The 24,637-nt window shown below is 39.9% G+C and overlaps 1 protein-coding gene across 1 annotated transcript in view; it reads right to left on the bottom strand.

Annotated features, from left to right (window-relative positions):
* Positions 1-24,637, bottom strand: part of CDHR3 (cadherin related family member 3) — a 73,223-nt gene that overhangs the window by 28,681 nt on the left and 19,905 nt on the right. Inside the window, exons 2-9 of the mRNA XM_077472705.1 lie at positions 22,629-22,816; positions 20,877-21,045; positions 18,523-18,611; positions 14,080-14,180; positions 13,073-13,177; positions 11,689-11,837; positions 10,221-10,410; positions 2,769-2,943 (exon numbers count right to left, since the gene is read on the bottom strand). Coding sequence (XP_077328831.1) covers positions 2,769-2,943; positions 10,221-10,410; positions 11,689-11,837; positions 13,073-13,177; positions 14,080-14,180; positions 18,523-18,611; positions 20,877-21,045; positions 22,629-22,816 — 1,166 coding nt within the window. The remainder of the gene's footprint in view (positions 1-2,768; positions 2,944-10,220; positions 10,411-11,688; positions 11,838-13,072; positions 13,178-14,079; positions 14,181-18,522; positions 18,612-20,876; positions 21,046-22,628; positions 22,817-24,637) is intronic.

Here is a 24,637-nt window from a genome sequence, read left to right as displayed (position 1 = left end):
ATGCTCTACAAAGTCAAATCAATCCTAGAGGCTAATTAGCCGCTGGATTGCTTTTATGGGCAGTGGAAGGGTTCCCTCGAGCCATCCAGTGACTTCCAGGGCTCCTCTGTCCCAGCGAGGAATATGGGATCCAATCCGACGGTTGCGTCGGCTTACAATTGAGGTGCTTGGAGACTGGATCATCTCTGTTCACCTTTATGGTCTAGGATACTGGAAGCAACAAAAACTTTGTAGCTTCCATTTAGGGCAGAAGTAAGCACTGCCATTTTTTTTTTTAAAAGCATGAGATCAATGTTTTTGCATTTTTTTTGGTCTCATGCTTTCAAGAGTAGAGAGGAGATCTGGATTCTTATAGACAGATGTGTCCATAAAGAGGACCTGTCATGCTTATTAATTTCCAGTCATGTCTATCACAAGGGATATTTACAATTGTTGTGATAGGAATAAAAGTGATCACAAAAAATTAAAGGGACAGTGTAAAAATAAAAAAATATTAATAAAATAAATGAATAACATTTTTTTCAAAGCACCCCTGTTCCTCCCGTGCTCGTGTGCAGATGTGAACGCATACATAGGTTGCGCATGCATATGTAAACTGAGTTCACACAAAACATGTGAGGTATTGACGCAAACATTAAAGTGAAAGCAATAATTCTAATGCAAGACCTCCTTTGTAACTCTAAACTAGTAACCTGTAAACATTTTTAAAGCCTCACCAATGGAGATTTTTAAGTACAGTATTGTAGTTTGTCGTCATTCCACAAACGTGAGCAATTTTAAAGTGTGACATGTTAGGTATCTATTTACTCTGCGTAACATCATCTTTTATATTTTATCAAAAAATTGGGTTATATATTATGAGATTTTTTGCATTAAAATTCAATAATAGTGTATTTTTTTTATTGCATTTGAAAAACTGCTGTGCAAATACCGTGTGACAATGGCATTGATCACCATTTTACAGGGCCTCTGCTAAATAAAAATATACAATGTTTGCGGGTTCTAAGTAATTTTCTAGCAAAAAAATATGGATTTTTACATGTAGGAGAGAAGTGTTAGAATAGGCATGGTCTTCAAGTGGTTTAAAACCTTATTATCATGAATTACCCTAATATATTTCCAAAATAATTCATACCCCTTCTCCCTTAGATATTTTTTTTTCAGCTAAAGTTTTTTAGCTTTTTTTTTTTTCCGTACAGTTCTTTTATTTGTTTTGTTTTTGTATTTTTTTTTTAATTTAAATTTCTTTATAACATTGCAATCAAAAGGAAAAAAAATGCTTTGATTTCCTTTATGAATAACTTTAATGCCCCATACACATGAGCAGAATTTCCGTCGGAAAAGCTTGGATGGTTTTTCCGACGGAATTCCGCTCAAACTTGGCTTGCATACACACGGTCACACAAAAGTTCTCTGAACTTTCGACCGTCAAGAACGCGGTGACATACAACACTACGACGAGCCGAGAAAATTAAGTTCAATGCTTCCGAGCATGCGTCGAATTGTTTCCGAGCATGCGTCGAAATTGGTAGAGACTATCAGAATTTCCAATCTGAACTTTTTCCGACCGAAAAATAGAGAACCTGCTCTCAATCTTTTGCTGGTGGGAATTCCGCAAGCAAAAGTCCGATGGAGCATACACACGGAGCATACACACGGTCGGAATTTACGACCAAAAGCTCACATCCAACTTTTGTTGGCGGAAATTCCGCTTGTGTATAAGGGGCATAATGCTGTGATTTGTACTAGAAACATCCTATTAGTGTCATTAGAAATGGTGACTTGTTTGGTGACATGGCTCTTTTATTTTACAGGCAGCATTTAAAGTGGTTGTAAACCCTTACAAACCACTTTGACCTACAGGTAAGCCTAGATTAAGGCTTACCTGTAGGTCCAAGAGATATCTCCTAAACCTATATGGTTTAGGAGATATTTGCCCGAAAAGAGGCACCGCTGTCTACGGCGCATGCGCCGTAGACAGCGGCGCGCATGCGCACCGAGCGCGGCATTCTCAATGACGGAGCTGCCGCGCGTGTCGGCTCCCGTGCGCATGCGTGGGAGTGACGTCATCGCGGCTTCGCCGAATAACAGCGGCGGAGCTGCGAGACCCCACCAAGAAGATGGATGCGGCGGACTACAGGGGACAGCGGCGACTTCGCTGGCTCCTGTGTCAGGTAAGTGACACATAATGGACTACTATGCGATGCATAGTAGTCCATTATGCTTTGCCTTTGCAGGGAATGAAAGAGGAAGTAAACTCATCAGGGTTTACTTCCTCTTTAAGGCCTGGCCTGTTGACATATTTAAAACATGTGTTTATACAACTTTCCTGCTGCTTTAAGGCTCTGTTTCCACTACTGCGAGTTGTTGTGCGACTTGACACATGTGAAGTCGCATGACAAGTCAAAACCCATGTATTTCAATGGTCCGCGTTCTAACTGGTGCGACTCAAGTCGCAGCGACTCCAAAAAAGGTTTTTGCATCATTGCACTACTACTTTCACGTGACTTGTTGAGAACTGGTCACATGACATCGCAGTAAAAATCTCATTGCAAAGTTGCACTGTAAATCACGCTACCTATCCTGGATCGCCAAACATGAAAAAATATAGTTGACTCCACCCTAATTAAATATTTTCTATAAGAATTCTCCTCTTTTACCTATTTAGTCACAAAAATGTGTATGAGTCAGGAATGGATCTACCACAACATAAGTTCAATTACCAGTGCCAGTTTACCACTAACCCATAACATTAAAACAAATCATACCACTATTTTGCCAGATCCTGATGGGTCGAGTTGAAATAGTTGATTGCTTCCAAGACCTGACAATCCAGTAAAGTTGAATACATTGTTTTGTGTATCCACATCAATGTCTGTGCACACATTACTACTAAGATCATATATAAGGGACCCATTTGCTGTAGTCTCTGGAACTGCCACGCTGTTAAAAAAAACAAAACATAAATGTGCTTTTTTAACCAATATTAAAGTTTAGTCATAAAGTACATTATACATGTATAATACATGTATATATTATTCATGATTTGACTCACAGCAACCAAACACAATGTAATTCTCTATCTGTCTTTTCCTATTGTAGGTTTCAATGTTTGTCAATTAGGCCGGGTTCACATATGTGTGGCCGCGGGTTCATGCCTGGCATCCGGCGTGTGTCTGTTCACTGGTTCGGGTGCGAATCAGGTCCGAATTTTTGCCTGAATTTGCCCCTTAACCCAAACACGCACAGGACCCTCTTTGAGGCTGGATTCACACCTATGCGGTTTTAGTGCTTTTTGCAGATTTGGACTACAGTCCATTTAACATGGTTTCCTATGGAACACGTTCTGTAGTGCAAATCTGCAAAATGCAAAAAGCACTAAAAATGCATAGGTGTGAATCCAGCCTCAATCTGTACCGCGGCTGCCCCGGACCTGTGTGAACCAGCTCCATTGAAAGCCAGGCACACTCGCATCTAATGCAAATTGAATACAGGGAAACTCACATCCAATTCGCTTATACGTGAATCCAGCCTTATAGACTCAATAACATGGCAAATTATAGTGGCAGAAAAAAATCTGCTATTTTTATAAGAAAATGCCTCCTCAAAGGTTCGTAACAAATCCATTATTCACAATAACCTCAGAACCATCTTGTTAAATGAACCCACCTAATATCAGTTAGTATAATTAGAAGTAAAATTGCTAAACTTGTTGTATGACATGTAAAGTATGTTATTTTAGATACTCAGTAACACATTTCCCATTCTATACAGTACTATCTGTTGGAGCAACTTAATAAAACTGTAACTATACCAGTTATTTTACATTCTGTTATTTTTCTGACAAAATTCAATCAACAATTTGACAATGGCACTATGGGCTCTTTCACACGGCCACTCCAAATTGTTACAATGGGGAGCTGATGGAGGTGTTCACACTGCAGTGTTAGGCTGGATTCACACCTATGCATTTTTATACGTACAAGCGTATAAACAAATTGGATGTGAGTTTCCCTGTATTCAATTTGCATGAGATGCGAGTGTGCCTGGCTTTCAATGGAGCCGGTTCACACAGGACCGGGGCAGCCGCGGTACAGATTGAGGCCTGATTCACACCTCTGCATTTTTAGTGCTTTTTGCATTTTGCAGATTTGCACTACAGACTGTGTTCCATAGGAAACCATGTTAAATGGACTGCTGTGCAAATCTGCAAAATGCAAAAAGCACTAAAAATGCAGAGGTGTGAATCCAGCCTTAGGGTTGCTTTACGTTGAGCCGAGTCAAAAATAACACTGCCTGCAGAGTTCATACTCTGCAATTCCATTCACTTCTATTGAAATGCACCACAACCGCACCTTAAACACTTTGTTAATGTGCCTATGGAATTTACATTGCGTTTACAGTGCAGTTGGAAAGTGTCTAAAGTGATTATTTCCCATTTTAGCCTTGTACAGAGGGCATTTGAGATGTGTTGCCTGACGCAACAGGAATACTTGTACAACACATCCTCATGCTCATTATTGCTATAGGTGCGTTAATGTACTTTTAGGCTGCTTTAAAATTTAACGCAAGTGTGAAAGAGCCCTATCAGTCTCACTTAGCACAGAGATTCTTTAGCTTGCATGACAATAATCTAAGTGCCAGCTGACTAGACATGTGTAGAAAAAGAAAATTAGTTTTGTTTAGTTTCAATTCGTTATTTGCATAAATTTGTTTTGTTAAATGCATTTAAGCCGTTTAATTCGTTTTCGGAATTTGTTTTGTTTATTTGTCTTCAAATCGATTTGAAAGGTTTCAAATCAATTTAGAATTGTTTTTGAATTCCTTCTTGTGAAAAAAAAAGAATTGTTTTTGAATTCGAAAAGTATTTGAATAGTTTTCCAATTTCCAAAGAGAATACAATAGAAGAGAAAATAAAGGAATAGAATAGAAAAAATTGAATATAATAGAAAAGAATATAACAGAAAATAAAATAATAGAATACAATTGAATAAAACAGAACAAAATAGGATAGAAAATAAAGGAAGAGAATAGAATGGAATAGAATATAATAGAATAAAAAATATATAATTATAACCATCTTCTGAAATTCAAATAGAATAGAAAATAATATAATTTTTAAAAAAACAATAGAATAGAAATAATATAACCATTTTCCAACATTCAAATAGAATCAATTTAAATTTAGATAGAATAGAAAAGAATAGAGTAGAATAGAATAGAAAATAACACAATAGTATAGAAAAAACCAACAAGATTCCTATTCTAATCTATTCTATTGAAATTTGAATTGATGCTATTTCAATTTTGGAAAATAGCTATATTCTTTCCATTCTACTCTATTGTTATTTTAATTGTATTCTTTTTCTATTTGTTTATTCTATTATATTATTTTCTTTTCTTTTATTCTATTATCATTTTTGGAAGATGTTTATATTCTTTCTATTCTATTCTGTTGTTTTTTCGATACTATTCTGTTTTTTTTCTATTGTAATCAAATCTATTCTTTTCTATTCTATTTTTGGGATATGGTTATATTCTTTGTATTCTATTCTTTTTTTAATTCTTTTCTTTTCTATTCTATTATAGTCTATTCTATTCTTTTCTTATGTATTCAAATTCAAATTTACTCTCTGAAAATCGAATTCCAGAAGATGATTATATTCTTTCAATGTTATTCTATTCTATTTGTATCCATTATATGCTTCTTCTTTTATTTTCTATTCTATTTTGTTCTGTTTTATTCTATTATAGTCTATTCTTTTATTTTCTGTTATATTCTTTTCTATTCTATTATTTTTTTTCTATTCCTTAATTTTCTATTCGATTTTATTCACTTTGGAAATTTGAAAACGATTTGAATTTGAAAACGAATTGAATTTAAAAAATAATTGAATTTGAAAACAAATCAAATATGAAAACTACTCAAATTCGAAGACAATTCAAATTCGAAGACAATTCAAATTCAAAAACAAATCGAATTCAAAAACTATTAGAATTTTAAAACTATTTGCATATTAAAACTTTCAAATTTTAAAACGATTCAAATTCGAAAAGTATTCAAAAGCGATTTAAATTCATATTCGCCCAAATTTTTTTTTTGTTATTTCGGATTAGTTTAAATTCGGTACTATTGTAATTCGAAATAATTGAAAATGTGTCCGAATTTCGGAACTAAAAGAACCGCACATGTCTACAGCTGACTAAGAACAGTTGACACTGGGGTTGGGTTACTTCAGCAGTTAAATCTTTACATGCAAATCTCTGACACTATTTATTTTAGCAGAAACAGTCACTGTTCACAAGTATTTTATTTAATTCTTTCACGATTTGTAGCAAAACAAACAGGCACGCATATACCCAGAACGGTATTTACCCATTAATAAAGTACAAAAACAATGCAGCAGGTCAGCTATGAGTGGTGGTGCTCGGTTATCACAGTAATGTCAGATCGCACATGCGCGAGATTGTATTGAAGGGAAACATGAAAGGGCGGAAATTATATTCTGCTTGGACTGAGAAAACTATACTGAAGATGGTGCTGCCTTGTGTAGATAGACAAAATTTTTTAAAGTTAGATAAAAAAGTAATCGGCTATTGTGTGTTATTGGACTATGTAATGTTTGATAAAGAGTGATTAAAAAGAAATATATGAAGAGCAACATAGATACTGCAGGATTTACTTCCTCTTTAACCCTTTTCGGCATGGAGTTCACCAGAGCTTCACAGGTTAACACTGGAATCCTCTTCCACTCCTCCATGATGACACGACAGAGCTGGTGGATGTTAGAGACTTTGCGCTCCTCCACCTTCCGTTTGAACATGCCCCACAGATGCTCAATATGGTTTAGGTCTGGAGACATGCTTGGCCAGTCCATCACCTTTACCCTCAGCTTCTTTAGCAAGGCAGTGGTCATCTTGGAGGTGTATTTGGGGTCATTATCATAAGGAGAGCTGTGCTTCAGTATGTCACATACATGTTGGCATTCATGGTTCCCTCAATGAACTTTAGCTCCCCAGTGCCGGCAGAACTCATGCAGCCCCAGACCATGACACTTCAACAACCATGCTTGACTGTAGGCAAGATACACTTGTCTTTGTACTCCTCACCTGGTTTCTGCCACACATGCTTGACACCATCTGAACCAAATAAGCTTATCTTGGTTTCATCAGACCACAGGCCATGGTTCCAGTAGTCCATGTCCTTAATCTGCTTTTCTTCAGCAAACAGTTTGAGGGCTTTCTTGTGCATCATCTTTAGAAGAGGCTTTCTTCTGGGATGACAACCAGGCAGACTAATTTGATGCAGTGTGCGGCATATGGTCTGAGCACTGACAGGCTGACCATTCACCCCACCAGCCTCTGCAGCAATGCTGGCAGCACTCATATGTCTATTTCTCAAAGACAACCTCTGGATATGAGGCTGAACATGTGCACTCAACTTCTTTGGTCGACCATGGCAAGGCCTGTTCTGAGTGGAACCTGTCCTGTTAAACTTCTGTATGGTCTTGGCTCCCCATTAACACCTGAGACCTTGTAACACTAATAATCCACATGACACCGGGGAGGGAAAATGGCTAATTGGCCCCAATTTGTACATTTCCACTTGTTGTCGCATGAAAAGATATAATAAAATATTTACAAAAATTTGAGGGGTGTACTCACTTTTGTGAGATACTGTATATATATATATATATATATATATATATATATATATATATATATATTGTAAATACATACATACACACACATGTATATTATATACATTTGTATGGTATGCCCGCCCAAGTGTATGGATTTCTTTACTTCACTGCTATGGGCTCTAGCCCAAGATCTTTTGTAGACCAAGCAATGCCCCTGCTGGGGGCCCTTTATGGTTTCCTGCACCGGGGCCCTGAAGATTCTAGTTACGCCTCTGAATTGTGGTGTGTGGTTCATGCCCCCTAATACTTACACCAATTTATCCATGGGTAGACTGTCAAGGTTTCTTTCCCTTACCCACCCTCTCCTCCTTGCCTTTTCTCTCCCCCCCCCCCCCCACCCCCTATTTTCTTTTTTCCTGCTATCTTGGCTTTATCTTCTTCACCTCAACTCTCTCCCTTTTTGCTGGTCTTTCTTGTCCAGGGTCTTAACCTGATATTGTGTGTGACACATCACTGCTCACTTTGTATACTGTAATTATTGTATGCTTTTCTTGTTTTATGTTGGACATATCATCAATTGTGGCTATTGTACCCCATTTTGTATTATACTTACAATGTCAAATGGTTTAAGTCTGCTCATTTGTAGTAAAAGTAACTTATTTTCCTCAATAAAAATAATTGTATTGTTTAAAAAAATACCACCAAAGAAATGTCATATGGGTACAGTGTTGCATGACCGTGCAATTGTCATTCAAAGTTTGAGAGTGGTGAAAGCTGAAAATTGGCCTGGGTAGGAAGGGGGTGAAAGTGTCCAATACTCAAGTGGCTAACCTATGTTGGGCGTAATGACATTACAACAGTTAATCAGTCATTAAAAGTTTTCAGTGTTCAGTTACCAGATATCCTGTGAACCTTTTTCAACTACCTATTTAAAAATTTAGCCCTTACAAGCTGTATATGCTCTGGCTTAATCTGGCCATACATGGATTGAAGTTAAGCCAGTTCATCAGGGACTGGCCAAATTTTGATCAATGTATGGGCACTGTGGTTGTACAGAAGTCGATGTACTGATTTTCTCCGCTTGATCAGTACACCGATTAGTGTATTCTGACGATGGGGAAGTCTTCCCACTGTCAGAATACTATGACATAACAGGGAGGATTCCCTCATGTATCTCTAATGTGTTGATGGGTGAATCTGTGGGAAAAACTGACTAATGTATGTTCTGCCTTAGTTATACTTTAGCATTTGTAGCAGTAACATTACTAAGGGAAAAACATATTTTTTTCAGTTTTGGATCGAGTGAAGAAGGTAACGTCTGTAAGTTTTTTTGGTGTATGTGCCCCCACCCATTATCATCAAGAATGAAAGTAAAGGAGAACCCCACAATTTGGTTGTCCCCAGAAGAGTAATGGAGGGGAAATCTTCCAAGGGGGACACTAGTTTTGGTGACCCTAGTAAAACCCAAGGGTTAGAGGCCATGGAACAGGAAGTGAAGAGAAATCTCTTCAATGGGACACAGATGGCAAAAAAAACCTGACAAAAAATGTTACCTTTAGTTCTGCTTTAAGGCCAATTTTATGAGACACAGAGGACCTTTGACGTTTACAAAACCTCTGAGAAATATGTACTCAACTTTCTGTAATGGGATTCAAGAAGCCTGCTGAGTTGAATGAGTTCTTAGGCTACTTTCACACTGAGGCTCTTTGCAGACCCTATAGTGCTAAAAATAGCACCTGCAAAGCGCCCTGAAAGAGCCGCTCAATTCATTCCATTGTGGGCTTTCACACAGGAGTGGTGTGCTTGCATGACTTTCAAAAAAGTCCTGCAAGCTGCATCTTTGCAGCGCTATAGGAGCGGTGTATTCAACGCTCCTAAAGCACCCCTTCCCATTGAAAACAAACATACCAGCAAGCTTTGCGGGTGGTTTTAACCCTTTTTCGGCTGCTAGCGGGGGTTAAAACTGCCTTGTTGGCAGCCGAATAGCGCCGCTAAAACAATGGTAAAGCACAGCTAAAAATAGCACCGCTTTACCGCCGGTGCCCGCCCCAGTGTGAAAGTAACCTTACACACAAGACTTTTTTGTTTTTATTATTTAAATTAGATAGAATGTAACAGGACTGCAAATTCTCAGGACAACATCCTATTCACTAGCAAAGAGGTGAGGTAAGCAATGAGCGATCCACCCACTGCAGTACCAAGGTGAAGGTGCTAGCATGGCTTATCTGCAGATTAACATCAATAAAGTTAATTATACTGATTAGAGGGCCCCTTCCATCCCTCTCAATGGAGGAGTATGTAGGGAACAACATCCTATTCGTCACGTATTTTTTAGTGGTCTTATGGCTCAATATCATCGCACCATCCTCCTTGGGAAATCATTAATATCCACTTTTTTCTTATTACATAACTATTTTCAAAAGCCATAATATTATTAAATAGGTCTGGTAATAAAAAAAAACTATAACAATAAGAGAGCAAAGTTTAGCTGATACATGATTACAGATATATTTGTATACAGTCACACGTGTGCTTCTTAATTCAAAAGGCAGTATGATACATTAATTGATGTCTTACCTGGATGCATACTTCTTACAAACTGGTGGGTTGTCATTTATATCCTGAATAGTGATGTTTATATTTGTATAGTTTGCCTGGCCTGTACCTGGACGATCAATAACTTTGATTTCCAATATTATAAGTGGATTAAGCCTGAACGGATCAGCATCACGGTCTATTGTCTTTGCAATCTGGATTGCACCAGTCACTAAAATAGAAAAGAAGAAAACTGAAGCCATTCACAAGACAGTGGACTCAATTGACATTTTTTGGGTTTAAATTAAAGGGACACTAAAGGTTCAAATCTTTTCATATAAAAAACAAACAAACATGTTATACTTACCAGCTGTATACGATTGTTTTGCACAGAGCAGCCCCGATCCTCCTCTTCTTCTCTAGTCCCATGCCAGCGCTCCTGGTACCTCCCCCCTGTTGAGTGCCCCCAGTTCAAGCTGCTCTGGGGGCACTCGTGTGTGCTTGCTGCTGAACCGCCTCTGTATGTATGAGACACACAAAGCGTGGCTTGGCCCCAACCTTGCTCCCTCTTCACTGGCTGTGATTGACAGCAGCGGAAGCCAATGCCTCTCGTGCACATGACTGGATCAGTTGAGTTCTCAGGTGGGGGGGGGGGGGGGGGGCAGAGGGAAGAGCTGCACACTTAAAGTTTTTACCTTTATTCAGCATGCATGAATGTAAAAGCCTTCAGCCTTTAGAACCTCTTTAAGAATGGTTGGCAAAAAACCTTGACAATTCAACAAATATGTAAACAACATCCCTACTTGATTGCAGTATATACTCTGGTTGCTTCCCGGTTCTTCAATATTATTTTTTACTTTAACCTCCTTGTTCAGGTTCCCTCACAATGTACCTCACACACTTGTGTGGACAGACTGTCTAGTTATCCAATTTATACTCTATGTCCAAACTATCAGAGTTTAACAACATCTATTACGAGCCACAGAGCCAGTTTCAGGTTCTACTTGTTCCTGATTCTGTCCTGTTTAATAATCTGTTCCTTTTGCTTGAAATAGTGCATCTTCCTAGATTACATAACTGATTGTCATCAAACCTCACCAGTAAATACTGAATGTACAGTTAATTCATTAGCTTTCATAACTTTATATAAGAACTTGGTTTAAATTTCACTGTGTGTATAGAGCCCTCACTTCTGCTTTTGTTCTGTTTTCTATAACCCCTGCCCTTTGATTTGTCTGGCATGAGTTTCCCTACTTTGACAATAAGCTGTTACCAGTTTACCTTTCTTAGCTACTTTGGACAAATAGTTCTTGCACGATAAGGTGGCAGTCTTCAAAAAGAAATAAAAAAGACATGTGCAATATCATAGCCATGGTGGTTGGCCGATTCCATATAATGCTATGTATGATGTATTAGCTATAGTTGTGAATTCTTGATTTCAAATAATATTTTTGCCTTGATTAAATAGATGTTAGTAGACTATAGAGAAAGCATGCAATTGGAATCTTACGTTCATTGATGGAGAAATACTGATTTGGTGTGGTGATGCTGTAGTACAGTGTATTAACAAACCCAGCAGCATCTGGGTCTACTGCTGTAATCGTGGTAAGGATAGTTCCTGGACTCTGTTCTTCAGGAATGGAAAATGATGTGGTTGTTCTGAAATAAATAAAAACAGCAATTAAATTCCCTTTCCCATATATAAAACTGTTACCATACTATCAAATTAGTAAAGAACACCACGTTAAAACGGGGGGGAATTTAATGAACGAATAAGGACTGTTTTTTGGCACTATATGTAGCTTGTGCAGGGGGTGGAGGGGCAGCTCACTGTGCATAGCGGCTGCTGTGTAGTGTGGCGGAGGAGCAGCTCACTGTGTGTAGCAGCGACTGGTGTTGGGAGTGGGATAGTAGCAGTTTACTATGTATTGCAGCATGTATCTAGCTGTTCCAGGAAGAGACCGGCCACTGACTTTACCTGCCCTTACTACAAATGGCTGCCTTCACACTATATCTAAGCATTACACAAAAAAAAAATTTCAAGTGTAAACACAGAATAGTTTAAAATAATTCTAGTTAACAATATATATAACTGCTACAGGTTTCCTTTTTTATTTATACATTTTGACTGGAGTTCCTCCTTAACTGGTATAGAGAGACAAGCAGAGTGCCTATCCCTATCTGCAGTGTAGCAGAGTGGCATATTCGCAGTTGCTACTCCCTCCCTGTCACTGGTTGTTAAGGGCACTGTTGGCCTCACAGCCGTCAACCTTCTAATAACCAATGATGCTGCAGTAGGCAGGGCCTAATGAGCAAGCTAAGACTTTAGTTCCCTAACAGGTCCACACACAACTTGTATTTGACAGCAGACAGTAAGTGGATTAATTAACCAATAGCAGGCTGTCTATTGGCTAAAGATCTGTCCACTGTCAGCTGTCAATAACAAAGAGAGTGGACCTGATAGGAAATTAGTGTCTGTAAATCCCCATCAGGCCCCACCCAGTAACAGAACTGCGTTGAAGGAAAGCTGCTGTACTGAGGTAGGAGTGTGCGTATGGAAACTCCGCTCCCAGTGCGCCTCCACACTCAGTGTGTGCTCCAGATTCTGTTGCCCACACCAACATTTGTCATGTGGAAGGGCTCTGGAATTCTAAAAAGTGTCTTAGACCCTTTTTACAGATGCCAGGGGCAGTCTGTATATGTAGCATGCTTAGTGTTTTTTTTACTAAGTACTAAGAGAAATATTTAGGCAACCATTTCTGACAAATGCCTGGCTTTCTCACAAAGATTGTCCCAACAGATACTACTGTTGATATCTATTATTATATCTTTGCCACAATACAATTTTCTGTTATAAAAATTTGCTCTGTGTCATTCTTTTCCAAGGTACATACGTAGTGAAATATGGTGTTTCATCGTTGACATTCGTTATATAGACTATCAGACTCCCATTTGCAGACAATCCTCCTGAGTCCGTCACTGTCACAGTCAAAGTGTAACTGGTTAAAAGAAAGATGGTGTTTATTTGTGTTCATGGTAAAGTTTTCTATGAGCCCCATTCACACTTGAGCATTTTTCCGCTTGTTTCCCTACACCTGACTACACTTAACATGCAGAATCCCATTCTTTCAAATTGTCCCTGTTCACATGTGTACAGCCACCTCCTGCTCTATGCCCTAGGCCAGTGATGGCGAACCTTAGCACCCCAGATGTTTTGGAACTACATTTCCCATGATGCTCATGCACTCTGCATTGTATTTGAGCATTACGGGAAATGTAGCTCCAAAACATCTGGGGTGCCAAGGTTTGTCGTCACTGCCCTTGGCTAAAAAAAGTACATTTTCTTTTTTACCATATTCAGGCATTTTCCCACCATAGACTTCAGTGCACATGCCTGTAAACGCGGTACACATGAATTTCACCTGAAAAATTAATTTTCAAAGCCCAGTTCAGAAAATAACCGCCTAAACCTTTAGACAAATGGAAAATACTTGCACAAAGCTTGTAAGATGCTTGTAAAATATGCATAAAACATTAAGGCTCTGTTTACACTAGTACGAGTTCAGATGCAAATTGAGTTGCACAGAATTGCATGACAAAGGAAATCACATTGTTTTGAATGGTGTCCATTCACATCAATGCAACTCAGCACAGCATGATTTTGGAAAAGGTTCCTGTACTACTTTGGTGTGATTTTAGCAAGATTTTGGCCCCACAGAATGTGAAAATCACATCCAATTTGCACTACATAATTTAAACTGAAAATTGGATGAAAATCTGATCACAACAGTATGAATCTAACCTAAAAAAAAGTTTCAAAATCACTTGGAATATGCTCTGCTCAGGTGTGAATACAGGTTGAACCTCTATTTTTGTAAACAAATGAATTCTGCATGTTTACCTGTGTGGGTCAGTCTCATAATCAAATATTTTTGTAGAACGAATGTCTCCCGGGGCAGTAGATGGTAGAGTAAATGGGGCAGAAGCAGGAGCTAGTGACAACTGCAAAATATTTCAAATTAATACCTTTTATTGTCATTGGTAAAGTCAGCCATTAACAGTCATTTATGACATGGGTTATTGTAAATAGTTCTAACTTTTAACCATATGGCAAATGTAAAAACCAGCAGATTATTAATTTAAAGATTATTCAACACTCATACACCAAACATTCAACTGTCAGGTTATCCACTGAATTTATAAAGCACATTTGCCAGATCGGATTGAATTTGCAGATATCTGTGACATATTCATTAATAGGCAATCCAAGTCCAAATTAAATTCACACTATTAATAATATAACAAATGCTACTAAACCAAAATGGATCCTCTTCTGCACAGTCCCCCCCCCCCCAGCTCATTCCTCATTTACATTCACCAGCACTGGTCCTCTGCTTCCATCATGGATGTCAATAATTTCCTCAGTGTGCAGAAAGAATGGGGGCAAATTCGGTATAATACAAGCAAGAGAATGTCTCCGATTTGCCTGCTGATAATACATATACCCATGTGTTCTTTTCCCAGTTTGTTATACAAAAACTATGAAGTTTCACAGGATATTACTTATTGGTTTATTAAAAGTAAAGCTTTTTCTCGACCTTTTTTCAGTCAAGGCACCATTTAAAATTGCATACAATCTGGAGGCACCCTAAAATTTAAAAAGCAAAACAAATCATTTTACATAACACAGCAACATCCACACACATAGGACACTCGACATTAGAATAGACAACTTCTTCCAAAGCAAATACACCTTTGCACACTGGTATTGACTAGTATTTCAGCATTTCTCTTCTACCTCAGTTTACTCCCTCAATCAGCTAATGTGACCCCATTGTTGATGAAAAGGAGCAGGGGAGGGGCAATATAGGAAGCTATGCAGGTACCTGAGATCCTCCTCATCAACCAATTATGTCATTGATTGTTAGGACACTGGCAGCTGTAAGGTTGTAATGTGCACAATGAAAATATGTGGCTTTGTGCAACTAAAAGACAGGCTTTGTCCATTTGCTGGCTTGTGTACAATTTTTGGGCAATTTGTGGGCATTTTGCGAAGGCACCCCTGAAGAAACCTGAAGGCACCCAAGGGTGTTTGGGCACCTTGGTTGAAAAAGTCTGGTCTAGACAAGCAACAATTACAGGGAGAGGAGTGCAGGGGAAATCTCCAAATGGGAATGCCTGCTTTTTGTTGACAACTGTTAAAGGTGACATTTCCCTGACTTTGGGCAGATTTAAGCTGGCACATACATTAATAGAATTTCATACAAATGTTTGTAAGAAAATTCTAGCAAGAACCTTCTTTCTTGTCATCATTGAGCTTATTAATTTTATTTGAAAGCCTTTAAAATTTCATTTAGACCTGCTATTACAATGGCATCCCAGACATATTAAACAGATTTCATTACAATATGTATGGCTCTTTGTAACTTTTTTCCTGAACAAAAACCACATTCACAGTTAGAATTTTGCTCAGTTGAGAAAAATGTATTAGGGATATGACCAAAAAAAAAAACACTACAGTGATGATACTGTGACCATCCTATAGTGATAAAATGTCATATACCAGGTTAAAAAAGAAGTATTGAACGATACTTATTCCCGGAGGTATAGAAATAAAAATGTCAATTGGTAGAAAATGGCTGACACTGTGGTTTCTTGTCAAGGCTGCTTTCATATGTGGGCTGGAAATCCACAATCTGTAAAATAGGAAGGGTAGGTAAGAAAGCTCCAAACCGGCATAGTGTTGCACAATTTATTAAGTAAAATATAATATAAAACAAATGGAACTCACAAGCGGGTGAGGGGGAGAGAGAGGATGACATTCCGCAGTGGATTGTAATGAACTGGGAGTTGTGTGGTAGTGTGGTAGTCCTTGGTGGGGAAGAAAGGCAGCTGTGGTGGGGATCAAGATGAGCCTGAAGTCCGTGCAGGGAGACCAGCATCAGGCTGCCCTGTGTGGCTGTGATGGTATATCCAGAAATTGGATGTCCGCCCAAAGAGGATGTGTCCAGCTGGATTAGTAAGAGGAGCTGTCAGTCCAACTGTTGTGTGAGCCAATCGTTTTGAAAGCTATGCCTACCCAGGCTGATGAAGGAGGCATAGATTTCGAAATGCATCCCGATTGGCTCACACAGTGGTTGGACTTGTAGAGGAATGTAATGTACATACTGATAATCAGAAAATGTCAATTTGCTTATGTGTATACATGTTTCTATGCAACTCCTTACTCATTATATAGTATACAGATTAGTTACTAAAATGACTGCTACCCGCTGCTTCCCACACATTAGAAGAATGTGGAAAAGAAGACAGAACCAACTTCAATCAAGCTTCAAGCATCAAGTCTTGTCTTGTATTTTCAACCAATGAGATGTACCTATAATGCCCTGTACACACGGTCGTAAATTCAGACGGAAAACGGATTATATTGTCGGAAAATACGTTCGTGTGTGGGCTCTGTCAGACTTTTCCCGTCGGAAAATTAGACAGAAAAAAATTGAGGACAGGATCTCAAATTTTCCGCCAAAAAAAATCAGATTTGACTTTTTCCGATTGTTTGTAGAGAATTCCGATCGGACAAAGTGCCACGCATGCTCAGATCAAATTACGAGACCAAAGCTATTGGCTACTAGCCTCAACGTAGTCCCGTCATAACGAACGAATGTCATCATGTTCTGAACGATCGGATTTTCCGACAACTTTGTCCGACTGTGCGTATGCAACACCAGTTTAGGACAAAATCCGTCTGAAAAAATTAGACGGATTTTGTGGTCGGAATGTCCGACCATGTGTACAAGGCATTAGACTGACATAGCAATGACGTATCTTTGTTTATAAAACATTAGCCCCGCTCAGCAAATAAACAGTGATAAGGAAGTGATCATACTGAACACACGTGTCAGTGTCTGCTTCCAGCATGCATGCACATTCACACTTTTTAATTAGAAACAGCAGCAGATAACCTTGAGCTCGAAGTTCTTAACCTTATCAGCCTGACAGCTCCTCTCACTACTCGAGCTGGACACATCATCATTGGGCAAACATCCGATTTCTGGAATACCATCATGGCCACACAGGGCAGCCTGCACAGTTACATAGTAGGTGAGGTAAAAAAAGACACAAGTCCATCAAGTCCAAACTATGTGTGTAATTACATGTCAGTATTACATTGTATATCCCTGACACTGGTCTCCCTGCATGGACTCCAGGCTCATCTTGTTCCACACAACAGCCAGCTTTCTTCTCTACCAAGGACTACCACACAGCTCCCAGTTCATTACAATCCTCTTTCTCCCCCTCACCCGCTTGTGAGTTCCATTTGCTTTATATTGTACTTTACGTAATAAATTGTGCCAGTTTAGTGCTGTATTCCCTTCCCTTCCGAGAAAAATGTATTATCCTGCTCCTTTGAATTTTTTACCCCACTAACCATTAAAAATAAAATAAATGTTTTAAAAAAAAAAGTATTCTAACATCTCCCAAATTGTTACAAGGGCAGCAATGAAAACCTGACCAGGGTTGTAGCCCTTCCCCAAAGTGAGAAATAAAATGGCTGGAGTTCCGCTCTAATTAGGGTATTCGTTGGCAAAGCCTAGTCTTTAAAAAAAAAAAAACACAGGACATGGATTATACTGAGATAATGCAAATGGCACTTATTAATTAAGGAATTCAAAATTGAATGTTTGGATAATAACAAGCAGCATTTTCCCCTTAAAGAGGAAGTAAACCCTGATGAGTTTACTTCCTCTTTCATTCCCTGCAAAGGCAAAGCATAATGGACTACTATGCATCGCATAGTAGTCCATTATGTGTCACTTACCTGACACAGGAGCCAGCGAAGTCGCCGCTGTCCCCTGTAGTCCGCCGCATCCATCTTCTTGGTGGGGTCTCGCAGCTCCGCCGCTGTCACTCGGCGAAGCCGCGATGATGCCGTGCATGCGCACGGGAGCCGACACGCGCGGCAGCTCCGTCGTTGAGAATGCCGCGCTCAGTGCGCCTGCGCGCCGCAGACAGCGGTGCCTGTTTTCGGCCAAATATCTCCTAAACCATATAGGTTTAGGAGATATTTCTTGGACCTACAGGTAAGCCTTAATCTAGGCTTACCTGTAGGTCAAAGTGGTTTGTAAGGGTTTACAACCACTTTAAATGTCATGATTTTGTGGTTCATAACATGGTTCCTATAGAACCATGTTATGTATACTTATCTGTACATTTTGTTTTTAATTTACAATGTGTTCAATTCCACTTATAACTCCAAAAGAATGTTTTGTTATTAACTTTCCACTTCCTAGGTAAAGGAAATGATTGCTCTGTGTCATTATATTGTGAACGCACAGACACTTGCCTGCAGAGAATTTGGATCTTCAGGGTCAGATGCCAAAACCTGATATATTGGTCCCATAGGTGATCCTTCTACGATGTAAACTGTAACAACTAAAAAAAAAAAATGAATTGTACGCTAAATATAAATTGATATAGATTCCAGAAATGATAGCTTTGTACCTTTATCCTGTAAATAATCAAATGTTCTGGTCACACATTTATTGATTTATACAATGTACTGCCATACAGAAACATTTTGCTACAATAGGGCTTTTTTTTTTAAATCACACTACTGTGCTGCTGAAAACCACCACCAGTATCCTAAAACCAGGCTTGATAAAGTTGCTCAGAATCATCTTGTTCTTATTTAATGGGTAGAAAAATACAATGTTTATTATGCATTGATAAATACAATGCATATAGGCTTCTTGAGGCTTCACTGTTCACTCATTGTAATGATTTCAAAAGGAGCACATTCTCATTCTCAGAAATGCTACAGCATTTTGTGAAAAACAAAATATCATAAAAATCTTTCACCTTAGGTGAGAGTCCATGCTATTTATAGACTAACATTATATATATATATATATATATATATATATATATATATATATATATATATATATATAATTTATATGACCTCCGTGCTACATCAATATATGAGAATAAATAAAATGAAAGTGTTACTAAATCCAGGACCCTGGATTCACTACAACTGGTCTCCCACACCACACAGAACTTGGAAATGCAATGATTTTAGTAAATATGAACTGCTAAATAATTTTTCTCATCAACAGTATATAGCAGTCTTCTGACTTCTATCAGTGTCTGGTTAAAGCTTATAGGAGGAGTTTTAATTCTACTCTGACTGCCTTATGAGGCTGCAGGTCCCCTGACCCTCTATCTGGACAGTGCTGATTGGCCCTGTGCTGATCACATGCACCCTCCGAAGAAAAAAAAACTCTTTAGCAATACACACCAAACTGAGCATGTGCAGCTTGTCCCCTGGCTCTGTATTATCAGGAAATATATTGGGGGCAGTGGAAGGAGGAGAGGATCAGAGAAGACTGGATCAAACAGCCTTTTTACACAATGCAGTGGATTAACCCCTTACTTTCCACAGGCAGTATAACAAGAATGCTTTACTGCATATACAGACTGATTTTACTCTTGTGGGTTTAGTAACACTATAAAGCAGACCTTCAGTAATTTTTTCAACTTTCCATGTATTAAACCTTCTGCCCTTGTTGTTTTAACTTTGGATAGTAAAACATTTTTTTTTTCTGCCAGTAAATACTTTATACAGCCAACTTCCTGTTTCTTGTCTGGTTAAAGCCTAGGCCAGTGATGGCGAACCTTGGCACCCCAGATGTTTTGGAACTACATTTCCCATGATGCTCATGGAACTCTGCAGTATAGCCGAGCATCATGGGAAATGTAGTTTTTCAAAACATCTGGGGTGCCAAGGTTCGCCATACCTGGCCTAGGCTTATGACATCATGCACAGCTCTCTCTCTCACTCTCCTAACCTTTGCCAGGAAGGTGGGGTGAGTCATAAGAGGGCCAATGAGAGCTGCAGGGCTTCAGAGCTGGAGGTGTGCGTCTGTGTGTGTCTGTGTAAATCCAGGAAGTGAACAGGCAGCAGTTTCAGCTGCCCACAGTTAAAATGGATGCAGCCAGACTCAGTGGAGGGAGCTTTCTGCAGCATATTTGGCAAGTACAGAACCACAGTATATATCAAATAATATGCAAACTGGTTGGAGGGAAGCTTCAGAATAGCAAAGATGTTTTTATTACAAATTATGTGAGTAGACTGCAGTTCCTTTTTAACTCTAATTTATTAACACTTATAATTATAAATTGTGAAAGGACCATGGAGTGGTGGTGTGTGTCAATATTTTCCATGTGGGATTCACGTGGAACAGCACAAGATAGAGCACTGAAGAGCACATTGCATACTTTTGGGTCACATTTTAAAAAGCTACAATATCATATAATGGAAGACTTTTATGATGTTTCATTTATTATTGTGATGTGATATCACTGATGTATGTTTTTCTCTAAGGTGATTATATGTTTATTGATATATTAAGTATATATTACATTTTCACTTAATTTTTTGCTTGTTTGGTTGATATATTTGTGTTAGAACAGCACATAAAGTGCTGGCACAGCTAACACTTATAGAGTTCATATAATTTAGATTTTTAGTACAGGAGGATATTTTTATATAACAATTAAACATGCTGCATTTTTGAATACCTTACCCTGCATTCCATTTAGGTGAACTAAATTAGACTTTTTATGTGAAATCACATGGCAGTGAACATTACCACATATGTTATGACATGAATGAGTGCTAAAGCTGATACACACCTTGATTTGCCAGGTTGCCCAGGAACACGGGAGGCTCGTTGACATTGGTAAGCTGCACAGTTAAAATTTGCAGTTGAGTTGTTCCTGACGTGTCTTCCATATATATTTGCAACTCAAAGCTATTAGGCATTGTTTCAAAATCAAGGACTGGATTGCCAGTTACGACTACCTGCAACAGAGTGAGAGCATGCTCCTACCATCACAGCGCATGTACACATATAGCAATATAACATTCATTTTAAAGTGGAGGGCCACCCTAAAAAAAAAAAGCATTAATATTCTTCAAAAATAAAAAATAAATTGAAAAAAATTATTTTTAACTTACCAGAAACCCCTGTTGCAAGGCAGTCTTCATAATCTGCCTCTTCCTACTCCGCAGTGATCTTCAGTCTTCTCTCCTCTTCAAGTTGTCTTCTGGGGAATGGGGCACGCTGTGTTCTGGGAAATATATGTGCTCCAGAACACAGCGCGCCCCATGCATAAAGCGCCGCGCCACTCGTGCATTCGCAGTAGGAAACGGGCCGCAATGCTACACTGCCTGTTTCCCTTAGTGAGGATGGCGGCGCCGGGACACGATACAAGGGACGTATCGGCCTCAGCAGGGCCGACATCGCGGGTGCCCTGGACAGGTAAGTGTCCTTATTAAAAGTCAGCAGCTACAGTGTTTGTAGCTGCTGTCTTTTTTAAAAAAAATACAATTTCGCTGGATCACATCTTTAAAACATTTATTAATATGCAGCTGATGTTAATACCATACAACACTGTATTTTTTAATGCTGAACAAATATGACATTCCTATGAATATAAATATACTGTATGAAGAAATATAAAAAGAAGTCATGTGAGTTAACAAAGGATCTAATATACTCATTAGCTTCATTAAATGTATTATACACATACAGTTATCAGAATACCATATTTGTAGCAGTAGGAGGCTTTAGGATCTGTATTAAACACACTTGGACTGGAGCTAAAGGGTGTTTTAAAGAGAAACTATGAGGGTAGAATTATGGAAGTTGTAACAGCTATTTTGTTTAACCGCTTGCCATCCAACCATAGTACATTTACTGTGAATGGGACGACAGTTACAGGCTAGGCGGCGTACCCGTACATAGCCTAGTACATGCATACTAGCGTGCCCCATGGTACCTAGCTGCTTGCTATGATTGGTCATAGTGACCACATGATAACAATGTAAACAAGGCTTCCATTCATGACTGTTAATTGTGTACTATTGTGATGCTGTGATTGGCCCACAGCTATCACATTGTACCTGGGCCTAGCACCCTTTACCATGTGATTAGCTGTAGCCAATCACAGTTAACAATAGTAGACATGAATTAAAGCCATACATGACAGCTAAATCTATTGGTTATAACAGTGATCATCACTGTTATAAGAAAGACTAATGTTAACCACTTCAGCTCCGGAAGATTTTCCCCCTTAATGACCGGGCCATTTTTTTTGCGATACGGCAATGTGTCACTTTAATTGACAATTGTGCAGTTGTGCGACACTGTACCCAAACAAAATTGGCATCCTTTTTTTCCCACAAATAGAACTTTCTTTTGGGGGTTTTTAATCACCTCTGTGGTTTTTATTTTTTGCACTATAAACAAAAAAAGTTTGGAAAAAAAACAATATTTTTTTAGTTTTTGCTATAATAAATATATATATATAAAAATGTTTGAGTAATATCCGCTCATTATGCTTTAGTTAAAGAGAAAAAAACTGCTACACAGGAATACTTACATAATATAGGGGGGGACTGGAATCAACTCTAAAGGCTGTAGTGAGAGGACTAGTGTTTATTATTTCAGGAGTTACAAATAAACCCATTGTAGAATTGACTGAGAATGAATACACCTTGGTGCCAGCTGGGGTGTTTTCCTGAACGGTCGTTGAGTTAGGCAGTCCATCAAACAACAGTGTGCCCCCACCTTTGAAGAGAAAAGAGCACAATGTTAAAAAAAAAGCAAAGAATTTATATATATATACACACACACACACAGGGCCGGCGCTACCACTAGGCGGAGTAGGCAGCCGCCTAGGGCGCACTACTACCTAGGGCGCACTTACGGCCTCTGTCCAGGGTGAGGTCAGCTTTCCTCTCCTGATCGCTCGCTCCCGGTGGTGTGCCGCCGGCGCCACCAATCCCCCATGTTTCCCCTTGAGCGCCCGCTGTGCTCACATGGGTTTAACTCACAGCGCCGCTCAGGGACTCCTTTGCTCCAGCCTGTCCCTGTGGAGCGGCGCTGTGTGTCTCTGTGAGTGCAGCGGAGGGGCGGGGCTCAGCGGAGATGGGAGCGGAGAGGTCTGTCAGCTGACCTCCCTCCCGGCGGGGACATCGTGAAGCGGGTGGAAGGCGCTGGCCTGGCCCCGGCGGGGACATCGTGGAGCGGGTGGAAGGCGCTGGCCTGGCCCCGGCGGGGACATCGTGGAGCGGGTGGAAGGCGCTGGCCTGGCCCCGGCGGGGACATCGTGGAGCGGGTGGACGGCGCTGGCCTGGCCCCGGCGGGGACATCGTGGAGCGGGTGGAAGGCGCTGGCCTGGCCCCGGCGGGGACATCGTGGAGCGGGTGGACGGCGCTGGCCTGGAGGGACATCGTGGAGGTGGAGTGGGTGGACGGCGCTGGCGTGGACTCCTGAACAATTCTGCACACCCAGTGCTGAGGAGAGGCCCGGATTATGGTCGCTGAAGCATCAAAGAGCAGAGGTAAGGAGGAGGGTGGTTCTTCCCTGATCTACATTGAGCTGTATGGAGAGAGTTTGTGTGTGAGTAATGCAGGAACTAGGAGTCAGGTAGGTCAGTGTGATGGTCAGTGTGATGGTCAGCGTATGTGTCAGTGTGATGGTCAGCGTATGTGTCAGTGTGATGGTCAGTGTATGTGTCAGCGTATGTGTCAGCGTGATGGTCAGCATATGTGTCAGCGTATGTGTCAGTGTGATGGTCAGCGTATGTGTCAGCGTGATGGTCAGCATATGTGTCAGCGTATGTGTCAGTGTGATGGTCAGCGTATGTGTCAGCGTGATGGTCAGCATATGTGTCAGCGTATGTGTCAGTGTGATGGTCAGCGTATGTGTCAGCGTATTTGTCAGTGTGATGGTCAGCATATGTGTCAGCGTATGTGTCAGTGTGATGGTCAGCGTATGTGTCAGCGTATGTGTCAGTGTGATGGTCAGCGTATGTGTCAGCGTATTTGTCAGTGTGATGGTCAGCATATGTGTCAGCGTATGTGTCAGTGTGATGGTCAGCGTATGTGTCAGCGTATGTGTCAGCGTATTTGTCAGTGTGATGGTCAGCATATGTGTCAGCGTATGTGTCAGTGTGATGGTCAGCGTATGTGTCAGCGTGATGGTCAGCATATGTGTCAGCGTATGTGTCAGTGTGATGGTCAGCGTATGTGTCAGCGTGATGGTCAGCATATGTGTCAGCGTATGTGTCAGTGTGATGGTCAGCGTATTTGTCAGTGTGATGGTCAGCATATGTGTCAGCGTATGTGTCAGTGTGATGGTCAGCGTATGTGTCAGCGTATGTGTCAGCGTATGTGTCAGTGTGATGGTCAGCGTATGTGTCAGCGTATTTGTCAGTGTGATGGTCAGCATATGTGTCAGCGTATGTGTCAGTGTGATGGTCAGCGTATGTGTCAGCGTATGTGTCAGCGTATTTGTCAGTGTGATGGTCAGCATATGTGTCAGCGTATGTGTCAGTGTGATGGTCAGCGTATGTGTCAGCGTATGTGTCAGCGTATGTGTCAGTGT

Source organism: Lithobates pipiens, unplaced genomic scaffold (genome assembly GCF_037356315.1).
Source record: "Lithobates pipiens isolate NorthernLeopardFrog02 unplaced genomic scaffold, aLitPip1_a1.2 Scaffold_8, whole genome shotgun sequence".
NCBI classification, from domain to species: Eukaryota; Metazoa; Chordata; class Amphibia; order Anura; family Ranidae; genus Lithobates; species Lithobates pipiens.
This window is presented reverse-complemented; position numbering and strand designations above follow the sequence as displayed.